At 42.4% G+C, this 26003-nt stretch overlaps 13 protein-coding genes across 13 annotated transcripts; 4 read left to right on the forward strand and 9 right to left on the reverse strand.

Moving 5' to 3' along the window:
* Positions 1-44: 44 nt before the first annotated feature.
* On the reverse strand, positions 45-2126 carry MDL1 (ATP-binding cassette permease MDL1; the record flags this gene model as incomplete). The annotated part of the gene is made up of 1 exon (XM_003680687.1): positions 45-2126. The coding sequence occupies one exon, from the start codon at positions 2124-2126 to the stop codon at positions 45-47; it is 2082 nt and encodes a 693-aa protein (XP_003680735.1).
* A 256-nt stretch (positions 2127-2382) lies between these two features.
* SKG3 (Skg3p) lies at positions 2383-5451 on the reverse strand (the record flags this gene model as incomplete). The annotated part of the gene is made up of 1 exon (XM_003680688.1): positions 2383-5451. The coding sequence occupies one exon, from the start codon at positions 5449-5451 to the stop codon at positions 2383-2385; it is 3069 nt and encodes a 1022-aa protein (XP_003680736.1).
* A 319-nt stretch (positions 5452-5770) lies between these two features.
* Positions 5771-7678, reverse strand: PRM1 (pheromone-regulated protein PRM1; the record flags this gene model as incomplete). The annotated part of the gene is made up of 1 exon (XM_003680689.1): positions 5771-7678. One exon carries the CDS (start codon positions 7676-7678, stop codon positions 5771-5773), a length of 1908 nt encoding a protein of 635 aa, XP_003680737.1.
* A 305-nt stretch (positions 7679-7983) lies between these two features.
* On the reverse strand, positions 7984-8742 carry EMG1 (18S rRNA pseudouridine methyltransferase; the record flags this gene model as incomplete). Its single annotated transcript, XM_003680690.1, has 1 exon — positions 7984-8742. The coding sequence occupies one exon, from the start codon at positions 8740-8742 to the stop codon at positions 7984-7986; it is 759 nt and encodes a 252-aa protein (XP_003680738.1).
* A 740-nt stretch (positions 8743-9482) lies between these two features.
* On the forward strand, positions 9483-11648 carry LCD1 (Lcd1p; the record flags this gene model as incomplete). The annotated part of the gene is made up of 1 exon (XM_003680691.1): positions 9483-11648. One exon carries the CDS (start codon positions 9483-9485, stop codon positions 11646-11648), a length of 2166 nt encoding a protein of 721 aa, XP_003680739.1.
* A 67-nt stretch (positions 11649-11715) lies between these two features.
* Positions 11716-12196, reverse strand: RPL37A (60S ribosomal protein eL37; the record flags this gene model as incomplete). The annotated part of the gene is made up of 2 exons (XM_003680692.1): positions 11716-11975; positions 12190-12196. The coding sequence occupies 2 exons, from the start codon at positions 12194-12196 to the stop codon at positions 11716-11718; spliced, it is 267 nt and encodes an 88-aa protein (XP_003680740.1).
* Positions 12197-13333: 1137 nt separating this feature from the next.
* TDEL0C06410 (uncharacterized protein) lies at positions 13334-14803 on the forward strand (the record flags this gene model as incomplete). The annotated part of the gene is made up of 1 exon (XM_003680693.1): positions 13334-14803. One exon carries the CDS (start codon positions 13334-13336, stop codon positions 14801-14803), a length of 1470 nt encoding a protein of 489 aa, XP_003680741.1.
* Positions 14804-14911: 108 nt separating this feature from the next.
* SWI6 (transcriptional regulator SWI6) lies at positions 14912-17185 on the reverse strand (the record flags this gene model as incomplete). The annotated part of the gene is made up of 1 exon (XM_003680694.1): positions 14912-17185. One exon carries the CDS (start codon positions 17183-17185, stop codon positions 14912-14914), a length of 2274 nt encoding a protein of 757 aa, XP_003680742.1.
* A 171-nt stretch (positions 17186-17356) lies between these two features.
* VTA1 (Vta1p) lies at positions 17357-18319 on the forward strand (the record flags this gene model as incomplete). The annotated part of the gene is made up of 1 exon (XM_003680695.1): positions 17357-18319. One exon carries the CDS (start codon positions 17357-17359, stop codon positions 18317-18319), a length of 963 nt encoding a protein of 320 aa, XP_003680743.1.
* A 146-nt stretch (positions 18320-18465) lies between these two features.
* TDEL0C06440 (methionine adenosyltransferase) lies at positions 18466-19614 on the reverse strand (the record flags this gene model as incomplete). Its single annotated transcript, XM_003680696.1, has 1 exon — positions 18466-19614. One exon carries the CDS (start codon positions 19612-19614, stop codon positions 18466-18468), a length of 1149 nt encoding a protein of 382 aa, XP_003680744.1.
* A 1143-nt stretch (positions 19615-20757) lies between these two features.
* On the forward strand, positions 20758-21396 carry TDEL0C06450 (uncharacterized protein; the record flags this gene model as incomplete). The annotated part of the gene is made up of 1 exon (XM_003680697.1): positions 20758-21396. One exon carries the CDS (start codon positions 20758-20760, stop codon positions 21394-21396), a length of 639 nt encoding a protein of 212 aa, XP_003680745.1.
* Positions 21397-21475: 79 nt separating this feature from the next.
* Positions 21476-23776, reverse strand: TDEL0C06460 (PSP1 family protein; the record flags this gene model as incomplete). The annotated part of the gene is made up of 1 exon (XM_003680698.1): positions 21476-23776. One exon carries the CDS (start codon positions 23774-23776, stop codon positions 21476-21478), a length of 2301 nt encoding a protein of 766 aa, XP_003680746.1.
* A 345-nt stretch (positions 23777-24121) lies between these two features.
* On the reverse strand, positions 24122-25924 carry GMC1 (putative oxidoreductase; the record flags this gene model as incomplete). Its single annotated transcript, XM_003680699.1, has 1 exon — positions 24122-25924. The coding sequence occupies one exon, from the start codon at positions 25922-25924 to the stop codon at positions 24122-24124; it is 1803 nt and encodes a 600-aa protein (XP_003680747.1).
* Between the last annotated feature and the right edge of the window lie 79 nt (positions 25925-26003).

The raw sequence follows: 26003 nt of genomic DNA on the forward strand, positions 1-26003 counted from the left end.
AAATCGTGAAATTTCAGGAAATGAAAAATGATCACCAGCCGGAGTTATAAATGTGCTGGAGTTGATGTTTCTGGTTCATCCTGTTGCTGGGACAGTAAGATGCTTAGCTCACTTAAAGGGTTACGTAGTAGCTCTTCGAAGGGTCCCGATTCGACGACTTGGCCGCATTTTCCAAGAACGACGACTCTTGTACAGTTCTTGATCGTAGAGAGCCTGTGGGCGATTGAGATTGTTGTAAGACCTCTTTGAACACGCACTCGTAGAGTTTGCGCTACTATTTCTTCACTTTGGGAATCGAGGGCACTGGTGGCTTCGTCGAGGATCAGTAGAGAAGGATCAAGTAAAAAGGCTCTTGCGAGAGCGATTCTTTGTTTTTGACCACCAGATAGTTGAGCTCCACGAGGACCAACGAGAGTTTGTAGTCCGTCCGGGAAGTTGGCTAAGAACTTCGAACAGTTTGCTTGGCCAATGGCTGTAGAGATCAGATCATCGTTATCTGCTCGCTCGGGTGGTACAGTGTATAGAATATTGTCTAGAATTGTACCATTGAAAAGTTGTGGCTCTTGTTGGACAATTCCGAGTAAGCGACGGTACTTGCGTACATTGAAACTGTTGATATTATGGTCTCCAATCATGATTCTACCCTCATTTGTGTCGTAATAACGTAAAAGCAATGATGCAACGGTGGATTTACCGCTTCCGGAGGGACCGACAATACAAACGTGCTCTCCGGGCTCAACCGTTATGTCAAGGCCATCAAAGATCTTTTGGTTCAATCTTGTAGGGTACGTAAAAGATACGTTCTCGAATCTTATGGTCTTGTTGGCCAACGTAACAGGGTCCTGGCCAATAGTGGGAGGAATGAGCGGCTTACGATCTTTTAGTTCAAACACTCTCGCTGCAGCACCTGCACCTTTCATTAACTCAGAGTAAAAACTCGATAGTCCAAACATTGAAGATCCAGTGTAAACTGCATACATCATAAAACTCGAAAGATCACCCACTGTAATAAGCCCGTTTTGTATCATGTTAGTGCCCACCATCAACAATGCTAATAGGGAAATGTTACCTACCAGACCAGTTGAACCAAAGAAAACACCCGAGGTTAGCGCCTCTTTCAGCCCAATGTTGAAAACATTTCTTACTTCAGTTGCGTAACGATGGATTTCTTTTTTCTCTCCAACATATGACTGAATGGTCTTGACTGCCCCCAATTGCTCTTCTGACACTTTGGTTAGCCCACCGACAGAAGTTTGTAATTGTCGGGACAAGTTTCGTATCTTCCGACCATAAACAACAGCCATAATACCCAATGGCGGGATCATTAGTATCATAACGCTGGTCAATTGCCAAGAGATGTAACCCATCATACCGAATCCTACAAATCCTTGGATCACTGCTCTTGTACCGTCAGAGACATTCTGTGTCACGGATTTAGCCACTATCGAGGCGTCTGATGACAAACAGGATATAAGGTCCCCAACACGATTTGTGTCGAGGAATGTTGCATCCTGATCTAGTGCTGCTTTCATCGTTCGAGTTCTCAATCGTGCCACTAGTCTCTCACCTGTGATCTTTAAGATCACAATCCGTCCCGCATTGGCTGCTGCTCCAACAAGAAAAACTGCCAAGAGCGCAGTACAAAATTGTTTCGTGGTCATTCCAAATATTTTAGGACCTTCGTCGTCCTCGGTAGTGTCATCGGCATCTTTTCTGTCCTTTGCGATATCCAAAAGTTTACCCACTATAGTGGGAATCGTCATGCTGACAGCACTTGATATGAGAATCAATACCAGTGCTAATGCAATTTGTAAAGTCTCTGGCTTGGCTAAACGAAAAAGCCTCTTGATATCTTTGAATCCAGAGCCGTTCAAGTCACTTGGTGATAATTTGGCTTCTTTCACCGCTGTCACTGAAGCATTAGAATTAACATTAACTGGAGCTCTCTGCGTTGAATTCCATCTTACTTGACGCTCAACGGTCAATTGAATTTTAGGCGCAACAGTTTTCATCCATTGTCGATCGATCATATAATGTACAGCATTGAAGCGAGTGCTGTGTAATCGGCGCAAAGTGGTATTGATTGGAAACCTGAACGACAATGGTCTCCTCAGCATGTATATCATGACTCAATTGGCCCATTATAGGATTATATCTTTCAATGTAGCCTTCTCATCTCTTGCTTTATTGGTGTCAAACGAACAAGCTCACCGCCGAGAGTTGAGTCAGGTGACATTGCCAGCTTTAAAGGCTTATATGGATATATGAACTAGAATACAGATTTGGTAGTTATAAAACATCGCCTGCTTAGTGTGTTGACACACTCGTACAGACTTGGAGCTGTGAAAGCTCTGCAACAAATTCGAGAATCATGGAATGCTTTCATCTTGAGTAAGGATTTGCATTTGTAGTGGAGGTAGGCATGAACTGAGAAAACCCACTCGAAGGAGGTACACGCGGTTTGTGGCTGCCCATCGGACCTGCCGCCTGGGGATAGGGACCTGCTCTACCCTGAGGTTGAATTGGTGCTACGCCCTCCATAGTATGCACGGACTGGGGTGCGTAAGATCCGTTATACATATTGTTGTATGGTCTTCCATGATTCGGCTGCTGCTGTGGTGGGTAATTTTGAGCGTACTTTGGAGAATATGGACGATGCTGTTGTTGCATATTAACTGGAGGTTGTTGTTGTAATTGGGGATGCGTGGGCCTTGTTGCATATGGGGCCTTGTAGCCCTGCCCGTGATTGGGAAACTGAGGGTTTTGTGGTGAGATACCTTGTGGTGGTGGCCTCACAAAAGAGTTAGGATATCCTTGGCGTTGGTAAGGGGAGCGTCTCGCAGCGTGGTTTGGATCAAAGGCCTGTTGAGGTGGAGGTTGTCTGTAGCCATTGCCGTAACCGTTTTGAGGAAGCATTGGACCCTGAGCTTGTGCTCCATTGTAACCGGCTGGTGGCTTTCTGTGCTGCCTAAAGTCAGTTACTGCAGCTGAATGAGGGAGGCTTTGATTATTGTGATTCATGTTAGGTGCTGGAACATGCACTTTTTGCTGAAGCCTGTCTTCTTGTGGGAGTTGTTCTTGGGAGTGCGAATGGCCAGAAAAATTTGACTGACTATCAGCTGCAAAATGTCTACTTTCATTCTCAAGCATTTGATTTTGTTCCATGAAGTCAGGATCAAATACATTGGCATCATCATCGGCGACTTCATCACCGTAGCCAGTAGCTTCATCATTAGCCGCGTTAAAGTTGAAATCCAAGGCAATAGGTGATTTTTCTTCGTTGTTAACAGCCGTTCTGACGGCGTTCGGTTTCATTTCCAATCCTCGAACCCTGTTTGCCAAATCGTTAAATTCGGTCAAAGCGCGGGCCTCTTCTAAGTCGTCGTCTTTATCATCGTCATTTCCTGCGTAATAATTACCCATGGATTTTTGAGTAGTAGTATCAGCTGTACTATTTGAGTCTCTGATATTTGGAATTTCAAAAGTTTTACCCTCAGATGAACCCACGTATTGCTCGTATGGACTTCTGTCATTGATTTCAATAGTTTGAGCTACCGGACTGTTTGCCTGACTTTGACCAAAGGGAGAGGCGGAATACTTGTCGTAGATGGCTGATAAATCAGACGCATGAGAAAATTTGGACACTGGGTCATTCTTATTTTTCTTCACCTTGTCTTCTCCTAACCGATCAAAGTTAGAGTTGGGTATGTCAACTTTCAAGTGGGGATCTGAATGATCTTCGGTGATTTGGAAGCTCGGGACATCTTTCTTGGCAATATTTGACGGAGGTACACCTTCTTTGTGAATCTGCAAACCCGACGCATGAGGAGTCTCGAATTTATCGTTAGATCTCGAGCTGTAGAAGCTTGTTGCTGACACTGAGTCGCTGGAGACCTTATTTCCACTCGAAGCTCCAAGCAAGGATTTACGTTTGGAATTTGGAGAGCCCGATCTTGAAGTTATGGTGGAAATACTCCCGGAAAGATTACTCTTCGATGACAAACTGTTGCCGTAAAACGGCTTTTGTAAGGATAAGAAAGTTGGAGATGAAATACCTCCAGATCCCTCGAAAAGTTCTGCAGATCCAATCACTGGGGATGCAAGCGCTCCCGTTAGTCCAGAACTAGACCCACAGCCTGTATACCCCTGAGAAATCTTCTTTTGCAAAAGATCTCTAACGTGGTCCCTCCAGTCATGTGGGGTCCATTGTAAACTGGATACAGAGTTTGTTAGTGGCAATAATTCGTCTACCTTCAAATAATGAACATGAGGTAGAGTCGGTAATGCGAACAGCAGAGAGTTTTGATCATCCTTATTGGCGATCAGCTTCTTGGGTCTACCGTAAAGCTTGAAAGCGTTCATCGCAGGGACTAAAAATCTGATGATAGTGTCATACCCTGGAACGGCCTGATGTTTCTCCGGCATGATGAAAATATTTGTCTCCTGTGGGGTCTCTTTCTTGTCAAAAATAATTTCTCCCTCGACCTTGATGATAGTTGAGGTATCAATTAACATTGGAGATGAAGGATACACAGCATACAGGGCCTTAGAAGAGACCACAGTAGCCATGACATGAGCCTTCTTGGTCTTCTTTTCGTTCTCATAGAATTTAATCTTCCCGTAGGGATGTTTCTTGCTGGTTCCTTGAGATATCACAGCGAAACATCGTTTCCATGGCATACCGGTTCCAAACCTAACACTGACCCAATCCTCGTAGTTGAATTTTGAATCTGCAAGAATTATCTTAATATCGCCCAGTTTTGCACCTCTACTAGACAAAAATGCTCCCGTATATGCCTCTTGTAATGAAGTACATTCAAACAAACTCAGCCTTATAGCCGCGTGCCAACGATTGAACGACTCCTTATCACTGTACTGTAAGAAGTATCTGTTCTTCAAAGTGGTCGACACCACCAAAGCGTTGTTCAATTTATTCTTACTCTCTGTAACGACAGCATCTGATCCATTAAGTGCTCTCAACGAAGCATCTGTAAAGTTTATGTAATGAGGCTTTGCGGCAACATCCTTCAACCTGGGATTCGCACCAGTATCGCAATCAGCCAGCTCTTTCGCATCCCACAATGCCAATTGCGTTCCTATCAATACTCCGTACACCTCCTGCCATTTTCTTGCAGCTGGTGATCCATCCGCTTTCAAGTCCTGTAGAATCAAAAACACTCCCTCATGATATCTCCTATGCGTATGTGCAGATAACAATGTTACTATCGGTACCAACTCTGGTGACACGTTCCCGCTAGCAGACATTTCCTGGGGCAATTCCACGGGTGCAGCTTTCGGCGAACTGTCACCACTGAAAATCTTGGAAATTGATGAAGACCTCGAACGAATACCCTTGGGACTAGACGGTCCCGAGCTTGACCCATCTCGTTGGAAAAACTTGGGGGGTGCCGGGAACTCTGGCGACTTGGCGCCTGAGAATATTCTTTTCATTTTCTGCTGACACAATCAGTTTCTCTCTCGCTTATCTTTCAAAAGTCGTATTTTCTTTTACTATAATACAAGTCCAAACATGCACTAATCTAACAAGCTTTCCAACAGTTTCTCAGAATACAATGATCGAATTCCTTGACCTATTCTACCTTCTTTTTTTTGTCAATGACTTTAAAACAGCGTAAAGTTTTAACTTTGCACATCCATTGAGGCACAGTTTTTTGCCGGGTTATATTGACGTCGCGCAAATCAACACAATAGATTGAATAAAGTAAATAATGATGATTAGGCAAATGTTGGCAGTGTTTATTATTTCCTTTTAATAGTGTTTGCGAGACCTATAGAGAAGTATGGTAATTGCTATTGGTAGTTGGAAAACCCAGACGCTCAAAATTAGGAGTGCAATTGTAAGTTCCCACATCGCTGTCTTGTGAAAACTGTCGAGCACCTTTAGTAGTGCAGAACGCATTTCGCCTACTATATCGAACCCTGAGAACGAACTCTTTGTATCAGTGGAACTGTCATTTTGCAATTGATTCTTCATGACGGAGTTGATATCAGTGGCATTTATTCTTGGAAGACTGAATTTAACTGTGTCATGAATCCAGGTCATCGCCTTTTCTACCATGGCAAGCTTGTTGCCTATGACACAACCGACGACTGTATTCATAGGGGAGTAGAGAATGGTGTTGTTGAATGCGTCTGCGAGGGTGTCATCGATACCTGTCATCATTTTGTTCACCGTATCGTTGACAGAAACCGTCGTAGTGTCTAGCCAGCCAAAGACTTCATCGTTCATATTGGCTTCTGTGGAATTGATGTACAAATTGGTCTGTTTGCTCCAGTTATTGATGTCTTCCTCAAAGGAAATTGCACTATTGTTCAGGAGCTGTTTCACAGTGCTATCACCTTTACTCTCGATGGCATTCCTGAGCACTGCTATCAGTATGAGCTGCAATATACATACTGTAAGAGCAATGAGACCAATACCAAGAACACAAAGAGCTCTCGAAGATGTCGTGTAGGATACTACCCATTGAACTTTGATTTTGTCCAGATCTGTTGGCTGCTTCTTACGGTTGAGCTTTGATATTACAGTGAACAACCATCTGCTAACTTTAGCATTCCAATGGTAAAAACAATTGTGCAATGCGGCTATTATATCCCATGAAGGCTGAACGTTTGACTCTGTAAAGGGATCTTTTTCGGAAAGTATAGTGCGTTGATATTGATCTCTGAGTTCATTCAATCGTCTCCAATATCTATACTCACTCCACGCAGGCGGAATCATCATAACGATTGCTGCTAGTACCATCAATACCAGGCACACAACAGTCGCGACCATCAGAGTGTGATCCAAGGAATCGTAAAGTTTTTTAATTGTGGGGATGTTCTTCCCACAGATCCCCGGTGTGTCACTACTGTTCACTAGGGGAGGAACGTACAACAATTTGGGATCACCCACTATACCGGTTGCATTCATGGCATCAATTTCGTTCCTGACTTCCGTGAAAGGCACCGATATAAGAGTCTTGGTCATGTTCTTCAACGTGGCAAAATCTGGTGTCTTATCCGAGAGATTCCGCAATTTATCATCAATTGATGATGGGATTTGGAAATCTCTCAGTGAAGAAATAGTCAAATTTACCTGTTTTATTTTATCAGAAGCTCCATCGTCCTTATTGTTGCCTGTGAATAAACTCTCGATTTTGGATGCGGCTGAAATTATCTTATTAATGATGTTGGAAATATCACCTAGTCCATCGTCCAAATCATCTGCAAACCCGATGACTGTTGAATTAACCAAATCTAGGATTTTTTCTGTGGTATTAGTAGCTACATCCACGCTTCCATCTATGGCACTAACGATCAAACAAGCATAGGTCCCGAGATAAAGATCAATTGAAAATGAAACCAATTCTTCGCTCACATAAACAAGCAATGATAGAGTTTTCAAACTGGCTTTCACGGATTGTTCCATGGCCTCTTTCAATAAATAATTGCTCATCACGCCCAGGTAATGCGGCGTATTGTTTAACCCATTATTGTAAATTGCATCTATTGATGCACAATGTGATATTACATAAGTTTCAGATTGGCCAATAGCGTTCCTAATGGATGTGGAAAAAAATGCTAGTTTGAATACTGCAAGTAATAGTGCTAATGTGTAAGTATTCAACCACACTTGCGAAAGTCTGTCACGTAAAGTCAAATAACTCGTTATCATCTCTTTTTTCTTGGGGATGAATCTGTCGTTTGGCCATGACTAATGATAACACATAACTACGCACTCTTAGAGGCTCCTTTAAATACAACTGATCAAATGAAACATCCTACTCGACTACTATTATACTAGTATTATTGGTATAGTAACTATTTGAAACGTAGCTGAAACTGTGGTGGATGGGTCTTTTAGATACTATGATTTACCTACAATGTGTCAGTGAAGACTCAGACTGACGTTTCAAATTGTAGATGGTTTCGATAGTATATTGATTTGTAATTTTTGTTCTATGTTACAGTATATGAATGCTATAAAATACCCCAGGCGTCTTCAGCACCGTGGCAGAATTTCGAGCATGCTACAGATGCGGACAATGGATAGTTTGACAATCCTACTTTCTCATCGACAAACTCATCCGCAAAATTATCCTTACCTCTTGCCATGGCACCTACGAACACACATATGCTTTCCTCTTTGTCCAATTTTTCAATGTAATCTTGTACACGAATTACTGGTGCGTCGAATGACAAAGTCACTTTACGGCATTTCGTGGGCAAATGGTCTGTAATTGGGTTCTTGATCACTTTAAGCAATTTCTCCTCGGAGTTGACAGACCTGATCGATAGCTTGTGTAATAATTGGACCATTAGACCTGAGAATCTCTTGAAAGTTCTTGGTATACGAACTGTAGGGTTCACTTCGATAAGAACACCACGACTGGTTTGAATGTAGACTTGCAATTTGCCAGCTTTATTTATAGGTGAATCTAGGAGAGTCAATAGGCATTGGTGTGTAATATCAGGTCTTGCCTCGCTAATGTCTCTGCCCATTTTCTTAAGAAGACCTTGGTGGTCATCACAGTTCAAGAGTGCATACTTGTCACCACCGGGACCCGAGGATGAGATCTTGTGTGTCTCGAGAGATGCCATAGACAACACAACGATAAGCCGCTGCGTAGTTTTGTCTCTAGATGTCAACACTGGAGGTGTTTCTGGCACTAAAGACGCAGGGAGCGCCTGTTGATCGCCTGCTCTTGCAGCGTCCCTCACTTTCGAGTCTTCAACCATGCTCAATCAATAACCAATGGCTGTTTATGTGATGCTTCTGACGATCATCTCAACTGTCAAAGGTCGAATTTTTCAGTTGAAAAGTTTTTTAGGTGATGAGCTTCTCGAATGATGAACGTCTCAGTATACGAGCACCAAACAGGTTGAGATAGGAGCATTTAGTTGAGTAGATTGAAGCATTTTCATGGATTTTGAGCTCTGGATGATGTATAGATGATGTAGAGATAACCTTGTGCATAATTATAAAGTTTTCTTTAGTCCAGATCAACTTTTTCGGAGCTCAATTGCACTTGCTTTAGCATTCCCAAATTTTGGCGCTCCCTGTCTCAGCCATTAGTGACGTTTGACTCTTGTTTTGATCAGTAGCTATCGTTGTGGTAATTCTTTTTGATTGCTCACTTGTATTTGGTATCTTAAATGCTTTTACGTTTCAAAGCGGAAAGACGATTGTACATCCTAAACATGAAATCTAATCACATCTCACAACTTTTATCTTCACAATTTAAAGACATCTTGACAAGGTCGCAGGATAACTAAACAAGAGTCCCTACCTTTGATCATACTTAGCGGCTTTTACCACTTGTTGCAACGTTCTACGAAAGGATAGGGTATTTGGAAACGTTTCAGATTCGGTCAAACGCGGAACACTACAGCTTACTTAGGTTCTATTGCAGTTATAAATGCCTTTCAAGTGTACCATAAAACCTTCTTGAGTGGATTAATCGACAAGAAATTCCCAGATGTCATCCTTTGATGACAGTTTCGATGACGACGATGATGACCTCATATTACAGCTCAGTAAAAGGCCCCCAAGGTTAACACAGACTCAAACACAATCACACCTGCCCTCTCAAGTGGATGAAAATCAGGCCACTCCATCAAACCAAGCTACTTTGGAAACTGAACTGATTAAAGCCCAAGGTGAAACTAGTATCCTTCGAGATAAGCTACATTTCCTAGATAATGAAAGAAAACGAGAGAAAGAGTTGCAGATCAATCACGATGAAGACATTAGGGCTTCACATAAACGTGAACTCGAACAGTTGAGGCTGGAATTGCAAAACTTGGAAGATGAGAAGAAGTTTCTCCTCGTGGAGGTTCGAAAGGCCTCATCTGCTAGCAGATCGCGGACATCTGTCGCTTCCTCCTACGTAGATCCTTCATCCTCAACCGATGAAGTCACTGCCACTGACATTACTCCGGTAATCGGTAAGAAGCCTATAAAGAAACGTAAGATCAAAGAGCCCACAAAAAAGAATTACATCTTAGTGAGTAGCAGGTCAGTACCCGATGAATCTGGTCAGTTGTTCGACTTCCTCATGATGCATAAGATACAGGGTGTCGATATGAGTACAATTGAAATTCTGAACCGCCTGAAACTCGATTACGTTGAGAAATTTACGTTCAAGGACTTTTCTGTTTCAAAAGGAGATTCTATTGGAAAATCAATAGTAGAGTTACTGCTACGGTGCAAGAAGATAATGAGTCTAGATAAATTTGTGGGACTATTACTGGAAACATTGGCATTGCTCGTAAAAGAAATTACAGTTAATAAAAATGAATCCAAGATTGCTGTACCCTTTCTCGTGGTTATAATGTATCAAACAATAATATTCAGACCAAGTGCTGTTCAGCAAACTGACTTGACTAACCTACTTCACTTTATCTGCGATCTCATCCAGGCATTTCAGAAAATTTTAAAGCGACCGCTACACGAATCAACATTTGGTTGTGATTTGGAGCCACAAATCTTTCAATATGAATTTATCGACATCCTTGTAATAATATACTCTTATGATACACTGGAGTCTTCACTGAGAATATTAAGAACTTCGTCGGCCTCGCTTTACCGTGAAGTACTGACTCCACGGTTACTAAAGTCTATCGAGTATGCATACAAACTCGCAATAACGAGTTCGTATAAACCAGTTACGAATGTCGTCTTCAACGCAGTGGAAGTGCTGAACCTCTTATCAAGCATGATGCTGTGTTCACCTATCAAACTTAATTCTCAATGGTGGAAGGATTGCATCACGAGGCTCTACAACACGTTGAGTAAAGGAATCGACACTTATAGTCTCTTTCAAGAGGAGGACTTTGACGTGTTTTGTTTCTCTAAGTTTCATGACATCTTTGGGCTGATAAGAAATGTGGGAACTAATGCGGCAGGTCGTCTGATACCGCAACTCATTCACGAGGATCAATTACAAGCGCTGCCGAGAGTGATATTGAAAGATGATACTTTAGAGAACAACGAATATCAAAACAGTCACAGTACCGGGATCAATTTAGAGAGCTGGCTTCTACAATTAAAGGATAATATTCTGAACTTATTAGATAACCTTATCGCCTTGTTCCCCGAAGACACGGGTATTGTTAATGGAGAAATGATGATTCAATTAACCAAGATGATGTCTATGGAACAAGAGTTAATACTGCAAAGACTATTGGGTCAGGATTCACCGAATTTATCATTGCGTTGTCATCTAATTGAACACTCTCTAGCAATCATATACCGCTTATGGATGGACCATCCTAAGCAGCTAACGAATCAACAAGTGAAAGAAATCGAAAGTGAACTAGTAACTTCACTTTGGAGATTTATTGCATCTCGAGATCACAGCATCGACGCCGCGGAAATTCGTGAGAACCAGTTATTGGTAAATGAGATGGGCGGCCTAAAGATCGATCATCGAAACAAGTTTTACGATGACGCCTTTGAATCTATGCCCGCATACATGGAAGAAGAAGTCTTACGAGAAATAGATGATCAAACCTCAAAGATAATGCAGATCAAATACGGCGAAACCTACCAGCAAATGGCACGCACAATTCTCGAGTGCAAATTGGATACAATCATCTCGATAGAAGGTATGGATTGTCTTTACGTAGCAATGGGTAAATAAAATTTCAATGAAATTATAGTTTATTGAACTATTATTGAGATGAGAAAACTATACAACATGTATACCCTTAATCGGACTTAGCCTTAGCGACACCAGATTGGAAACCGTTCTTGAATTTTCTAGAAACGGTCTTCAAGTATCTCATTCTACCGGTACCAGTGGTAGTTCTTCTCTTAGCCTTAGCACCCCAGTTGTAAGATCTGGTCTTAGCTGCTGGGTAACCACATGCAGAACAGGTCTTCTTTTGAACGTGGAAAGAACGACGACCACATCTGTTACACAAAGTGTGGGACTTGTTGTGACGTTTACCGAATGAAGGAGTACCCTCTGTTTTAAAAAAAATTCGTTAGTATCGAGAACCTAATTCAAACCGCAGATGATATCAAAATTCGATCACTCCTGGTTCATATTTCATCAATAGCTTTCAAATCCAATCCAAGTAGGATTTTTCAAATTCAAAATTTCAAAATTCATCAAAACCACTAGGAGAAGTTGTCAATTCATCATCAATCGGTTTATTCCACAATATCTGGTTACATACTACCCATCTTTGCTTATATGTTAGTTTCTTACGTTACTAAAATGAACTTAACAACCCAAACAGGCTCTTCTTGAATAATTACTTCCTTGACTATGACATCTCAGTAAGCTATCATCGCTATGCTGCTCGACATCGGCTAGCTGGGCTTGTCACGTTTTGCGACATTCCATAATTTTTCAAAAAATTCAAAAAAGTTTGAAAATTGAAAGAAATTCTGCAAATGTACGGTGTCTGGATGTTAATGGCTAAAGAGGATGTTTGGGTGTTTTCATGGAACAGTCACTTCAAATTCGAGGACTGCATTTTCATTGTATGATATTCATATGGGGAATCCATGTAGCTTGTGAGTTTGTACAATAGAGACTTACTTGGTTTTATTTACGATTGATTATGCCTACGCTTGTTGATTTCATCAAATCAAGATTCTACATCACTTTATAAATTATCTCAGTAAATTTTCCTTTCCCTTTCTTATGAGGTTTCCAACACTAGTCCGAGTTACCAGGTACTCAATGTTCAATTCCAACCATTTTCTTGAAATTTCAGAGTAATTACTTGTGTCGTTAATTCGATTCTTTTCGGCTAAGTTGAGTTTTAATCTGTTGAATTGTTACACGGTTGTTATTTCTTTATTTCCTGAAGTATGCTCATAGAACTCATACCGGTCTGCTTCTTGTGCTTTATACATTGATTTTTGCGTCGCATGTAACAGTGGTATTGACGTTCTGTTTTATGCTATAATAAGACAACTTCGCCTGAGAGTTTGCAAGAGAAGCACATCTGGGGTATACACTTTCAAGACATGTAGCGATATTGGTTGCCTATGTAGAAATGAAACCCATTGAAGAGTCACTAAAGATATGTGAGGACAAGTGGTTTGGAAAGCTCATCCTTGATCAATTTGATGAAAGCTTTTCTTGGGTCTCATCGTGGACCACTTCATTAAGTTGACGCGTTAGTTCGTTTGTTTACGTGTCGCGCGTGAATTGACGCTTTACGCGTTACGCGTCAGTCCCAATAACCGACCAGCTAGAGCAGTTTGACCAACAGTAATTATCAAATGAAAAATTGTATACAAGTGTCTTTTAGATTTTTAATGGTAACTTTGAAGGGTTCCAACAGACCAATTGCTCATATTGATTAAATGCCTACAGATTTCCCACCTTCTTCCCCCATATTGGGAACAGTGGTCGCAAACGATGACCCTTTTTACCAGCCCTCCTCAGATGATGTATATGGCCCAAGCAGAGCTCAATTTCTAGGTAAGAGACGAATTGAACAGCTGTATGATGGACACCGCCATTATCCGACTCCCGTGGCTTCTTCAACGACTGGTAGGTCTTCTTCTCCCATCAGAGCAGCCAATAATACGCCGAAAAGCAATCGCACACACTCAACTGAGAGCATTCCCATAGAATTCAACCCTCGTGATTGTAGTCGGTTGGCAATTGGCCGTAAAAAGTCTGTTTGTGATGTAGTTCTTCCAAGTAAGAAGAATATTTCCAGACAACATGCATTTATCACGTACCTACCATCGGAAGAACAAGTCAAACTAGAGTGTAATGGTGTCAATGGGATTGTCGTTGTTGTACCTCAGCAATTACAATGTCATTTGAGAAAAAGTGAAGAAGAAGAGACTGCATATAGACTTCTCATTGATGACATTGCCCAAGATATCGTTCACGATAAAGAACTCGAGAACGCTAATGGGATAACTTCGTTTGTTCTGTTGAAGGGAGAGAGTGTATTGATGCCATATATCGATGGTACTACCATTGATTTCAGACAAGCTGAAGCTTTCTTGACTATGAAGGATTTAAAGGATGATGAGACAAACAGTACTGATACTGAAGATGAACAGTTTACGCTAATGCCGCAGAGTGAGGAATTCCGTGAGACTATTACCACTCCCAGAAAATTGATCACAATACCACAATCGCCACCGACCGCTCAAGCACAAGAGGACCACATCGAGGAAGAAGAATTACCACAATTACCACAGCTTATCGAACATACAACGCCTTGCAGCTCTTTCACTTTGGATATTCCATCTACTCCTGTTAAAATTAAGAAGAGTTGGGAAGTCAAAGAAGAGGTAGAAGGTACACCACTACCTGTCTTGCGCCATAACGTCCCAGAGTTGCCTAGCCAAAAATTGCATATTTCAGAGGTAACAAAAGAGCATGAACACAAGAAAAAGCAGCATAAACCTAACGGCAAACTCATTAAAACACCAGCAGAAATCTTGCTTTCGCTCGAGGGTCGAGGAATTCCTTGCAAAGAATTGCAACATGTATTGGCCAATCACCTAGCATTTGCTAACATTCAACAAACTCCGCTTTATCAACTGCAACAAGTGAACTCGAAGACCAGCACATTGACCCGAGCTGAATTGCGTGTTCTGTTAAAAACCGAATCATGCATTGGTGTTATTCATCGTGAAGGTAAAGACGCGGCAGGAAAACCTTTAGATGAGGAGTACTACTATGACCTGGAAAACGATCCAGACACTGAGAGAAGAAGCCTTGTCACTGCATTGAAAGGTGGAAGATCGGGACTCAGATCCTGTAGAAGAACTCATAAACAATATTTTTGGAAGAGACCAGCCAAGTAACCTATAACGCTTTTTATACTTGACGACAATAATTTTTCATTATATACTTTATTGGTCAAGAACCTGTTATCTCCCTAGCATTAACAAGCTATCAAGCAATTGTTCGTATTATACATTGTGCTTCTTCAAGAAGTCTTGCATTTCATCGGTATCTACATCCTGTGGATCTTCTGAAGAGATTGCCTGTAATAGTCCATCAAGCATATCATCCACTTTATCCTCGTCGATCTTCAAACATAGGCATAACACCCTTCTAAATTTGCCCTCGAGATCCTTTTGTTTTTGCTTAATCTCTTGTAATGTTGTGTCTAGCTGCTTTTCATTTCTTTCGTAAGCATGTATCCTCGCCTTTAACAGTACTGTAGGCGGCAGCAGCGAATCCAACTTACCATTATCATTTTGAGTGGAGAATTTGGATCGTACATCATCCAGAATGCTTTCTGGGGATTCTGCCGCTAAGAGTTTATCAATATCGCCGTTGTACTCGGTTGATAGTTTACTCTCCAGTAAGTTGTAAATAAATTCAACCCGAAAAGGTTCATCAGCATCAAATTCGTTAGAATCCCAGTCGGCTCCAGCGGCATCTTCTGATGTTATTCCCAGTTCTTTACTTGCTTTTTGAAATCTTTCTTCCTCCTCGACTATTCCTTGCTTGATGTTGCCCAGCTGTTCCTTAAGCAGGGTATGCTCGTCTTGTAACTGTTTAGCATGCGCCAGACGATCGCGAGACGCCGCCAGCAGTTCACGATGAGAATTCAATTCTTTATGCAATTTGTTAAGCTTTTCCTGATGCTCCTTTATTTCTGTGTTGTAGTCTTGAGACACTGTGGATAAAAGTGACTGCATACTGTTTATTAGTGACATTGTGTCAGGCAAGTTTGTGCCCGAGTGATCTTGCGAGGGGAGAAAGCTGAGGGAATTCTCAGCATCCACGCCTGAAATTCCATTAGAGTGTAACTTTGTCGTGCCAGCACCAAAATCAACAGGTCTCAGTCCCGATTTATTTGCCACATATGGATCTGCACCATAATCTAGTAGGGCATCCACTATTGCCACATTCCCCAGTCTAGAAGCTATATTCAGGCAAGTATCACCATTTGAATCTGTGGCGTTCAGCATGTTAGCTATAACCCACTTCAAATCTAGAGAATCTATTATCGCATCATGTTCTTCTCCCTTGATAGTTCTTGACTGTTTTTTAACAATCCAGCCCATGAGAATATCGAGGTAGTATTTCGCTGCTGCTGCGCACCCTGCCATTCCGGAAGTTATCACAATATGATGGAGAATGGTCCTGTTCATCGAGTCTTCCAAGATAAGGCATGGATATAAGTAGTCCAACAACTCTTCAAAGGTTCCTGAATCATAGTTGTTCACAGATTTCACCGCCTTGACAAGAGCGGATTCACCAATGTTATCGCCAAGAAGCCTATTGGAACCATGCTCAACCAGTTTTTTCACCAAATTCAAGTTCGCGATAGACGCCAGCCAGTGAAGTGGAGTGTTTCCCCTTTCATCGACTGGAATATTTATATTCAGTTCGGTATGGGGGTAAGCCATGTCAACTTCGTGCAGCAGAGTATCGAAAGGTACTGCCTGGGCAGAGCTCGGCGACGATGATGATGCTACATCTTGAAAGGCAGGAAATAAGAGTCTTTGTAAAAAAGTTTCCAACTTCATCCTCTGATTATTGTCAGATGCGAATGGTGTGGCTTGAGCTCTTCGAATTTGCAAAGGTGCCGATATGTCCTCCATATCATGACTGAACATAAAGATGGGCCTTTCAAGGGAATTCTCATCAGGGATCAGTTTTTTATGATCCTGCTGGACTTCACTGGACTCGTTTTGTAGCCGTAGTTTCTTAAGTGGAGATCCCAACTCTTTTTGTGAACTTTCTTTACTGACTCTCTTGATGGATTTATTCTTACTAACGGAGTTTTCGTTGTTGCTTTCCTTGTCGGAAGATTCCATGTTATGCTGACCGTTGTGAATATCCGATTTCTGCACCTCTGCATGCCCGTTCAACTGAGAAGTGTCGATTTCCTCAATCTTGTGATTAAAATCAAATTCATCTTGAAACAGATGGAGTAGATTGAGCATTTGCAATAGTTCTAAAGCTTTATCACCAGTAATCCATTTTTCGCCTGCATCATTGGTATCAACCAGGATCCCAAATCGCGACAACAACGCATCCTCTTGTTCTACACTCAATTCCTCATGAGAGAAATTTAAGTAATCTAATTCCAATACTCCCTCTGAACTATGAAACTGTTGCAACAGGGGTAGAAACGGTTTCAGCAGGAAATATCCTGTGTCATTGTTCTTCTTCAAAGTCAATGGCACTTTATCTCCAATCAGCCTATAAGCCTCAACTACAGACATAGCCAATCACCGTGAGAAACACTCACAAACCTTCAATTTGAACCTTGATGGCTTCTGAAGAATGCTGATTACAGTGAAAAGTTGTATAGATATAACGCGAATTAAAGCTTAAACCGTCTGAGGCGACCACGAACACTTTAAAGGCATCGAATATCCCATCAAAGAGGTCTAATGGTGTCTGTTGGTACTGTTAATCGGCTTGTGGCCACATCTAAAGACTTTGATATCACTGGATTGCAAATAATCGGATACTATTTGAGGTTATACGCTATTGAACTGTTGTTGAACGATCAAGAACGGTCGGTGGAGCTTACGGAGCTGGCTACTGAGCTCTTGACCACTGTGGAGACTTATAAAGACTCTGTGAAATCTGAGGATGCTTCCGAGTTGGGAAATCCTGTTTATGGGCTGATACACGATCAGGAGAAAGCAAAGATGTATGTTTCGAACTTTGCCCTATCGCTATACAATGGTAAATTGAAGCAAGTACAGGAAGGACCTTGGGATTATACGTTGCAAAGGGGATTATGGTGTTGTATTGATTTATTTTCTTGTATTTCACATTTATGGGGGGACCAAGATGGATCCGTAAAGAGACGGCTGAAATATTGTAAAGTGTATTTGAGTAAACTCGTGAAAGGAGAACTGGGATCCAATAAGGAGGTGGAACAGGACAGTCTAGAAACGAGTCCTGGAGCCAAATTAGATTACAAGGATTTCCTCGATAATGAACAAGAAACGGTGTCTGAGATGGTAAGCCGTTTAAGAGCCGCCGATGACGAGGAAGAGGAAGAGCAAGAGGCCACGGGAGATAACACTGAAATATCGTTGCCTCAAGCACCGAAAAACGAGCCCGCAAGCAAAGCGGAGAGCGAGTTTGAACCTGAGTTTGTTGATTCTGATGAGGACGAGGAAGAGGATTCTCTCGCACCTGCCCCTGCACCTGCACCTGCAGCTGTCGAAACGCAAAAGCGATACACCAAGGATCAATTAACAACTATGCTTAAAAGATCAGAAGAGATTGAAAAAGTACAAAGGATGGCCAAATACGCCATTAGTGCATTGAATTACGACGACATCGCTACCGCCAAGGACGAGCTAACCAAAGCCTTAGAAATTCTAAATCTGTTATAATACCAGCCCGTTGAAGGAAATTTGAAAGATCTATATAGTCGTATCTATATCGAATATGAATGTTTATCAGTGTGATAAACTTGAATGACCGTTAATGTACATGATTTGAGTTGAGCAAATCAACACCATTATCTAGTGGTGACACTCTAAAGGACCAACTTCTTTGGCTTTTCCCATGGGTATTCCTGGTTGGTGAAATGACCGTAGGAAGCGGTTGGCAAATAGATTGGTCTTGCCAAGTCCAATTCCTTGACCAAGACACCTGGTCTCAAGTCAAAGTTCTTCTTGATGATCTCAATGATCTCCTCGTCGGACTTGGTAGCAGTACCGTAAGTGTCAACATGCAAGGACAATGGTTCAGCGATACCGATAGCGTAAGAGAATTGCACTTGAACTCTCTTAACCAAACCGGCTTCGACCAAGGACTTGGCGACCCATCTAGCGGCGTAAGCAGCAGAACGGTCAACCTTGGAGTAATCCTTACCGGAGAAAGCACCACCACCGACAGCAGAAGCACCACCGTAAGCGTCAACGATAATCTTTCTACCGGTCAAACCAGCATCACCTTGAGGACCACCGATAACGAATCTACCAGAAGGTTGAATGTAGTACTTGGTTTTAGCATCCAATAGCTCAGCTGGGATAACTTTTTCGATGATATCGGTCTTCATAGAAGCTCTCAAATCCTCAGTACTGATCTCTTCAGCGTGTTGGGCAGAGATAACAACAGTGTCAATTCTCTTTGGAATCCATCTACCGTTGTCATCTTCGTACTCAACAGTAACCTGAGTCTTGGTGTCTGGTCTGATCCATGGCAAAGAACCATCTCTTCTGGCGTCAGCCATAGCCATGTTCAACTTGTGAGCCAAAAGAATGGTCAATGGCAAATGTTCTGGAGTCTCATCGGTAGCATAACCGAACATGATACCTTGATCACCAGCACCCAATTCTTCGATAGCTTGCTCGTAGTGCAGACCTTGGGCGATATCTGGAGATTGTTGTTCGATAGCAACCAAGACGTTACAGGTCTTGTAGTCGAACCCCTTTTCAGAAGAATCGTAACCGATCTTCTTAATGGTTTCTCTGACAATCTTTTGGTAGTCCAAGTTAGCTCTGGTGGTGATTTCACCGAAGACCATGATCATACCGGTCTTGGCAGCAGTTTCACAAGCAACCTTGGACAATGGGTCCTCAGCCAAACAGGCATCAAGGATAGCATCGGAAACTTGGTCACAGATCTTATCTGGGTGACCTTCACCGACGGATTCAGAAGTGAAAAGGAATGTACCAGCCATTTTGTTCTATCAAGGAGATACGGTTATGAAACGAAAAACCACTAAAAAAGGTCAAACTGGGCTACTACTGGGATATCAAGCTATATATATACGCTTGTCCAGACCATAATGCAACGTGGAACGTGCAAACTTTTCACAAATGTAAACTCTACTGTAGGCTTCGTTTACCATAGGCATGTGAATACGTGAAACTGTGGTTGATAGTGGATTGTTGAGATGAGAAGGAATACTCTGGTCACGTGCCCTCCAGCCACAGTCGGAGTTATAGATTTTTCGAGTCAATCTATAACTCCGACTTGTTTCGATCACGTGATCAGACGCACTCAATTTAAGCCAACCCAAATTTCTTACTGACCGCCATCGTTAAATTCACCACATAACGCCTTGAAGTAACCGCTCTCTATTAACAATGGTTTCCAGATCGTTTCAATCGTAGTAGTCGTGAGTTGTAACCGCCAAGTCTCTTCGTCTTATCGGCGGCAACCGCCCCTTGAAGTTCTGTATCATGTCATACGACCAAACGGACCTATAACGGATATAACAAGAAGGAACCGATTGTCGAGTAGTAGCTGACTGGTTCATTATTCGATCGATTGTTCAATGGACCATAGTATACTATTTGTATATATCATACTGGATGAATCTGGCGTTGGGTCTCGTTGAAGCACTTGAAGTTTGTTAGTTTTTTGGCTTTCTGAAATCTAGCTTGTAAATTCAGGTCATAATCTCTGTGTAAAAATTGCTCTTGTGGCAGCAAGACATGCTGCCACTGGCTTCCTTCATCCACTTAGAATATCATGGTTCTACTTCCATTCTTATGATACAGTACTGTTAAATAGCCAGTTGATAGCGCCGCTAGTCACGTGATTTCGTCCTCTTATACCAACACTTCTAAGTCAAACAAAACAACCTTTCACTACATTTGACTAGCATTTACTTCTTGATCTAATCCGTTATTTAAGTTCAGTGGGACCAATTCCCAACCCTGTAGGCCTTCTCTTGGTCGTTCAGGTGCTCGGTGCGTGAGGCTCAACTCGCGTTGCGATTTGCGCTCAAGGATCAGTAATATTATATAAGAGCACACCCCCCTTACAAATCTATCAATTGACTAGATTTCTTCAATATCTCCACAAATTCGATATAATGAACGCTTACAGTTTCACCCAGGCCACTTCAGAGGCCCTCTCTCAACATGATATTCTAAAAGATGTGCTTCACGACCCTCAATTCAAAGCTTGGGGTGTCTTGGCTGCAGAATATTCTAAAGATGCCCCAGTCGCTATGGGGAACACCCTTTCTGTCGAGAAGACACAGCTAAAACCAGTAATTCAGTTCACTTTGAACCCAGAGGAAAAATCGCCAAAGGTTCATGATAAAGATTTGTTCACTCTAGTAGTGACGGACCCTGACGCTCCATCTAGAACCGACAAGAAATGGTCCGAGTACTGTCATTATGTTGAAGCAGATCTGAAAGTTCTCGACCATTCAGCTACTTCTTCTGCTTCTCACGTTAGTGAACCTCAATTTGTAAGCGCAGAGCTAAAAAACGGTACTGTCTTGCAACAGTACCAAGGTCCTGCTCCTCCAAAGGGCACCGGGAAACACCGCTATGTGTTTGTGTTATATAAGCAGCCAGATGGTGTTACAGGTAAACAATTCACTACTATCAAGGATAGACCTAACTGGGGTTTTGGTGAACCTGCTACGGGTGTACACCGCTGGGCTACGGAGAACAAGTTAGAACCTGTCTCTGTCAATTTCTTCTATGCAGAAACTAAATGATTAAATAGGTAGCTATACTAATGCTCAGGTAGAAGAATATTCGAAGAATAATTAAACTATGTATATCTATATGATGTGATCAGTCAAACAGTTCGTTAACCAGCTCGCGGTAGACGCCTATTTGGAAATTGTCCAGTTCGATCATGTTCAGCGCGGGGGCGATGATGAACCCACCGCCCTGTTGCGCATTGGCGTCCGAAAGATCGTCCACGGCGTAGTGCTGCATCATTTCTTGGTACATCTTGAGTTCTTTACGTTGAGAATCGTAGTATTTAGAATCGATCCCAAGGTTATTTGGAATCGCACAGAGCCAGATTCTCGTCTTGTAGAATTTGAAAAGTTCTTTGATGAGCTCACGGAAATCGTTACGCTCTTCACACACGTAATAAAAAGTGAGCTTCTTACGGTCGAATTGGAACTCTGCATTGAGAATCTTGATGTTTAGTTGTGGGCGCGAGTATCCGCCCGAAGCAGGTGGCATGCCGTTCGAGTGACTGTTGGATCCATTGTGGTGGTGATGGTGGGTGAACCCGCTGTTTAATGATCTCAATTTGAGTTGGGCAATGTGCAATGCTTTCAGTTCATCCTGGAACTTGTTGTGCAAATTGGTTGTGACCTCCCAGGGTGTTGCGAATCTGAGTACCTGTTTCGAGGGAACAATCAATTGAGTTAATTCTATCACGTCATACAGTTTCGAGTTAAGTTCTTCGTTTTGACCACGCGTAGAGTCTATCAGTGCCTGAACAAAAGTGCTGTTGACATGGTGCTGAGATTTGCTGGTGATGAGCGAGTCAAAGTGTATTTTCTTCTTCAAGAAATTAACAAAAAGGGCCAAATCCAGATCGACTGTAGGCTCTACCACAAGAGCCAGGTCTTTACCACGATCACCATCGATAATCACCAAATCACCCCTTTTCATCAAGAGATTGGTATTTTGTGGGGTTGATAGAAGTTCCAGTTTACCGTTCTTTAATGCCACAAGAACGAGTGGTTTATAGTGTAGGTATGACGAGGTAGAGCTGGATCTCTTCTCTGAAGACTTCCCATGGTTTCCGTCATCCACTAAACCAGACTTTCTCTCGATGGGACTCTTTGAAAATTGCTTCTCCGAAGTGAACGCATCCGACTGTGGGTTGTAGTTCAAATTACAACTTTTTAAGAATGCCAAGAATTTCGAAATGGCTCGACTCTTCTTGTCGTCGCGAGTATCATCTGATGAGAGCATCGATTTGATATGGTCTGTGAACTCAAACACAAGTGGACTAGAAAAATAGTTTGACCCGCAATCTGCGTAAAGTGCTTGTAAATCCGCCGAAGAGACAATTTGATGTGCATTCAAAAGTACTAAACCGTTCTCCAACATAACCTCCCCATCCTTGGATTGCTGTTTTGGTTGGTGTTGTTGTTGCTGTTGTTGCTGTTGTTGCTGTTGTTGCTGCTTCGAGTAATCCAGATAACCATTCCGCATCCCGTTGTTGACACCTTGAGTCTGATTGTATGGGGCTGTAGAAGGAGCTCCCATTGCAATGACAGGTTGGGTGTTTCTACGCTGTGAATGGTTTTGCGGAGCCATATTATTGTACGGAGCTGCAGGTGCGGTAGTTGGTGGAGCCATTTGAGCAGACAAGAAAGTAGTCTGTTTTCTTCCTTGGTTATTGAAAGCACCAACGGCCTGAGGTTCAGGTAGGGATCCCACATGGCCGTGAATCAATGTGTCCGAGATATATGATGATCTTCTGGCACCAGAAAGTGGCTCCTGTGAGTGTAAATGGCTTTGTTGAAGTAGCGGTTGATGCTGTAGTTGATTTTCGTAAAATGGTGCCTCTGAAGAACTCAAAGGCGACAACATGGAGTTCGAGTTGAAATTATGTGCCAAATTGCCGGAATAGTAGTCGTTATTTCTATCAAAATCAAACGCAAACTGCGGAACATTAGCAGATTCGTTGCCCTGGAACATCATAGGCATCGGGTTGGTCATATTAAAAATTGTCTGTTGTTGGGAATGGAATGGGTTCTGCGACTGAGCTGCAGATTGGCTTGCAGTAGGAGGTATAGGTTCAGAGTTTGATGGAGTCATCTGAAATGAATTGAAAGGCAGTCTATGTGACGCTGCAGTACGAAGAGGATGTGGATTATCAAACCCTGTAATAAAATCAACTTTCTTCTCCTCTTTACTCGACTCGCGCTCTCTATTACTCGGAGTCACTTCATTGCTCAGAGCATGTGCATTCTTACCATGAGCAGCAGCAGCTTTCCTCGGTAAATCCGTCAAAGATTTTCCACTATTATTCTTAAACAACAAATTATCGTAGTAGTTCCGCAAATCCACATTATCCGATATACTGGTGGTGCTATTAATGGAAGGTAACTCGGCCGTCATGACTAAACCTCTGATAGTGAATGGGTAAGAGTCTCTATAATTTTTATCCTGAAAATCGTCTCTATCAACCCGACAAACCGCAAACTGTTCTATCTTTTCTATCTTTGCCAGTCTCTTATATTTCACAAGTTTCAAAAGTGCTCTTACAAAACTAGCCCTAGATATCCCTTCAAATGTCAATAATAGCCATCAAAGAATAGTTTCAGGGACCCTCTTGGTACTTATAGTTCTAAAGCCCCTTGTGAACCTTTCTCTCTTCCCTTCGTTACTTGCCCCTGCCTCTCCTCCCCCGACAAACTTTTCGTGGGGACGGCACTTTGAGATGATTAGATTTGATCACGTGACTTACATCAGTAACCAGTATAGAGCGCCATTGATGGCCAACATGATGAGGAAGTAAATGATCAGGACTCTGATACGATGTCTGGGAGGTTCCTGATGCTCAATTGGTGCTGCTGCCTCGGTTGGAGTCGAAACAGGCCTTTCTTCGTCGAGCTGTGGCGCAACTTCTAAGACAACACCAAGACCTTTCGCTATATGCCAGTCGATATGACAGTGGAGGAGCCATAACCCAGGCAAATCAGCTTTGATTCTAAGAGCTGCATATGAGCTGCCTGGAATGTTAATGCTGTCTCTAGTCATTGGGGTTTGTCGATTTTCTTGCCAGTATTGTATATCCTTCTTGTACTTGCGACTAGCGCTGTTGTCGGGGGATTCGGCCCGGAGTGGGCCCTCATGTCCCTCACCTATTGAAACTACTTGGAATGGCTGCCCGTGTAAGTGCCATGGGTGCCTCATGTGGTCGATGGAGTTGATGACAACCTCTGCTATTTGGCCGCCTTTCAGCTTGATTGGGTGCTCGAAAAATTCGCCGAACGTCTTGCCATTCACTTTGTACATCCCAGTACCGTACTCGTTGACTGTTGCCTCGTCAGAATGGTAGGCATAGTCCAGTTCGATTCGTTGCACAGCTGCGTTATCCCAAAGGCCGTGAATCCCACTGCTGTCCGTGGGCTCTAACTGTTGATACATTTCGTTCTTATTCAGCCCCGGCAGATTCTTTATTTTCGTATGATTCTCGTCTCTGATATTTTGGCCTCCTTCCTTGACAAACCATGCTGTCTTTTCAATGTAGCCCATCATCTTGTTGCAGCCGTTTGTCAGCTTAAGCGCAGATTTGCCACTTTTTACATCGTCATTCAGCTTCACAACTACAGTGACCCTTTGTCCAACTGCCATACTGAGAGTCTCTACAACATAAGGCTTAACAAGTATGCCATCAGTCTCCATGATAACTAGCTGGTGCCCGGCTAAGTTCAAGACCTGGGTCCCGGACATTCCAGTGTTGATAATCCGCAGTACCAGCACTTGTGTATCCTTACCAAGGACGAATTCGAGGTTGTCATCTTGTGAGCCATTGATTAAGGACCCGTCTATGCGTGGGTCCGTAGTCCCATCGTAAGTCATCACTTTGTCATGCAGGACATCTAGATCAGAATCATTGTACCAGTCGGATAACGCTATCACTTGTTCCTGTACTGTATCTCCCGTTGCTATTGATTGACCCTCTATCAACGCCAGGGGACCTGCTTCAATTTCCGCCTTGCTATTCAAGCTTTGCAATATATCATTGGTCAGCGACATAAACTCGGGGCAATCCACAATTATAGTACCACGAAGTCCATCCCCATATTGCACGGTGGAGTGTGAGTGATACCAAAAGGTTCCGCAAGCATTCTCTGGAATCGTAAAGTTGTACCAATAATTCTCGCCTGTTTTGATGCCCGCTTGTATTAACTCTGGAACACCATCATTCACATTCCCTATAGGAGCCAGCCCATGGAAATGAAGTGCTGTGTCACAGTAATCCTTCCAAAGAGAATCTGTCTCGCTCAGTTGTATCTCTGCTGGTGAACATATTGAATTTTTCAAATTTAACTTGATTGTGTCACCTATCTTAGCTCTAATTGTCGGTCCATAAGTATCTTGGTGACCATTGATCGATATTATTCGTCTCCCTTTGGGGTTTTCAGCACTTGATACATCAAAAAGCAGAACTTGTTCGATACCTTCACTTGCTCCAGTGGGTGTACTCAGTGCCTCTCGAATTTGCAGTAGGACGACAATTAAAAGAATAGTTTGTAACATATCCGAACCTATCGAGAGCCAATTCAAGAACAAGTTCTTCCAGAAAGAGTTAGATATTAATCTCAAAGGGTTAAAAGGA

Source organism: Torulaspora delbrueckii, chromosome 3 (assembly GCF_000243375.1).
Source record: "Torulaspora delbrueckii CBS 1146 chromosome 3, complete genome".
NCBI lineage: Eukaryota > Fungi > Ascomycota > Saccharomycetes > Saccharomycetales > Saccharomycetaceae > Torulaspora > Torulaspora delbrueckii.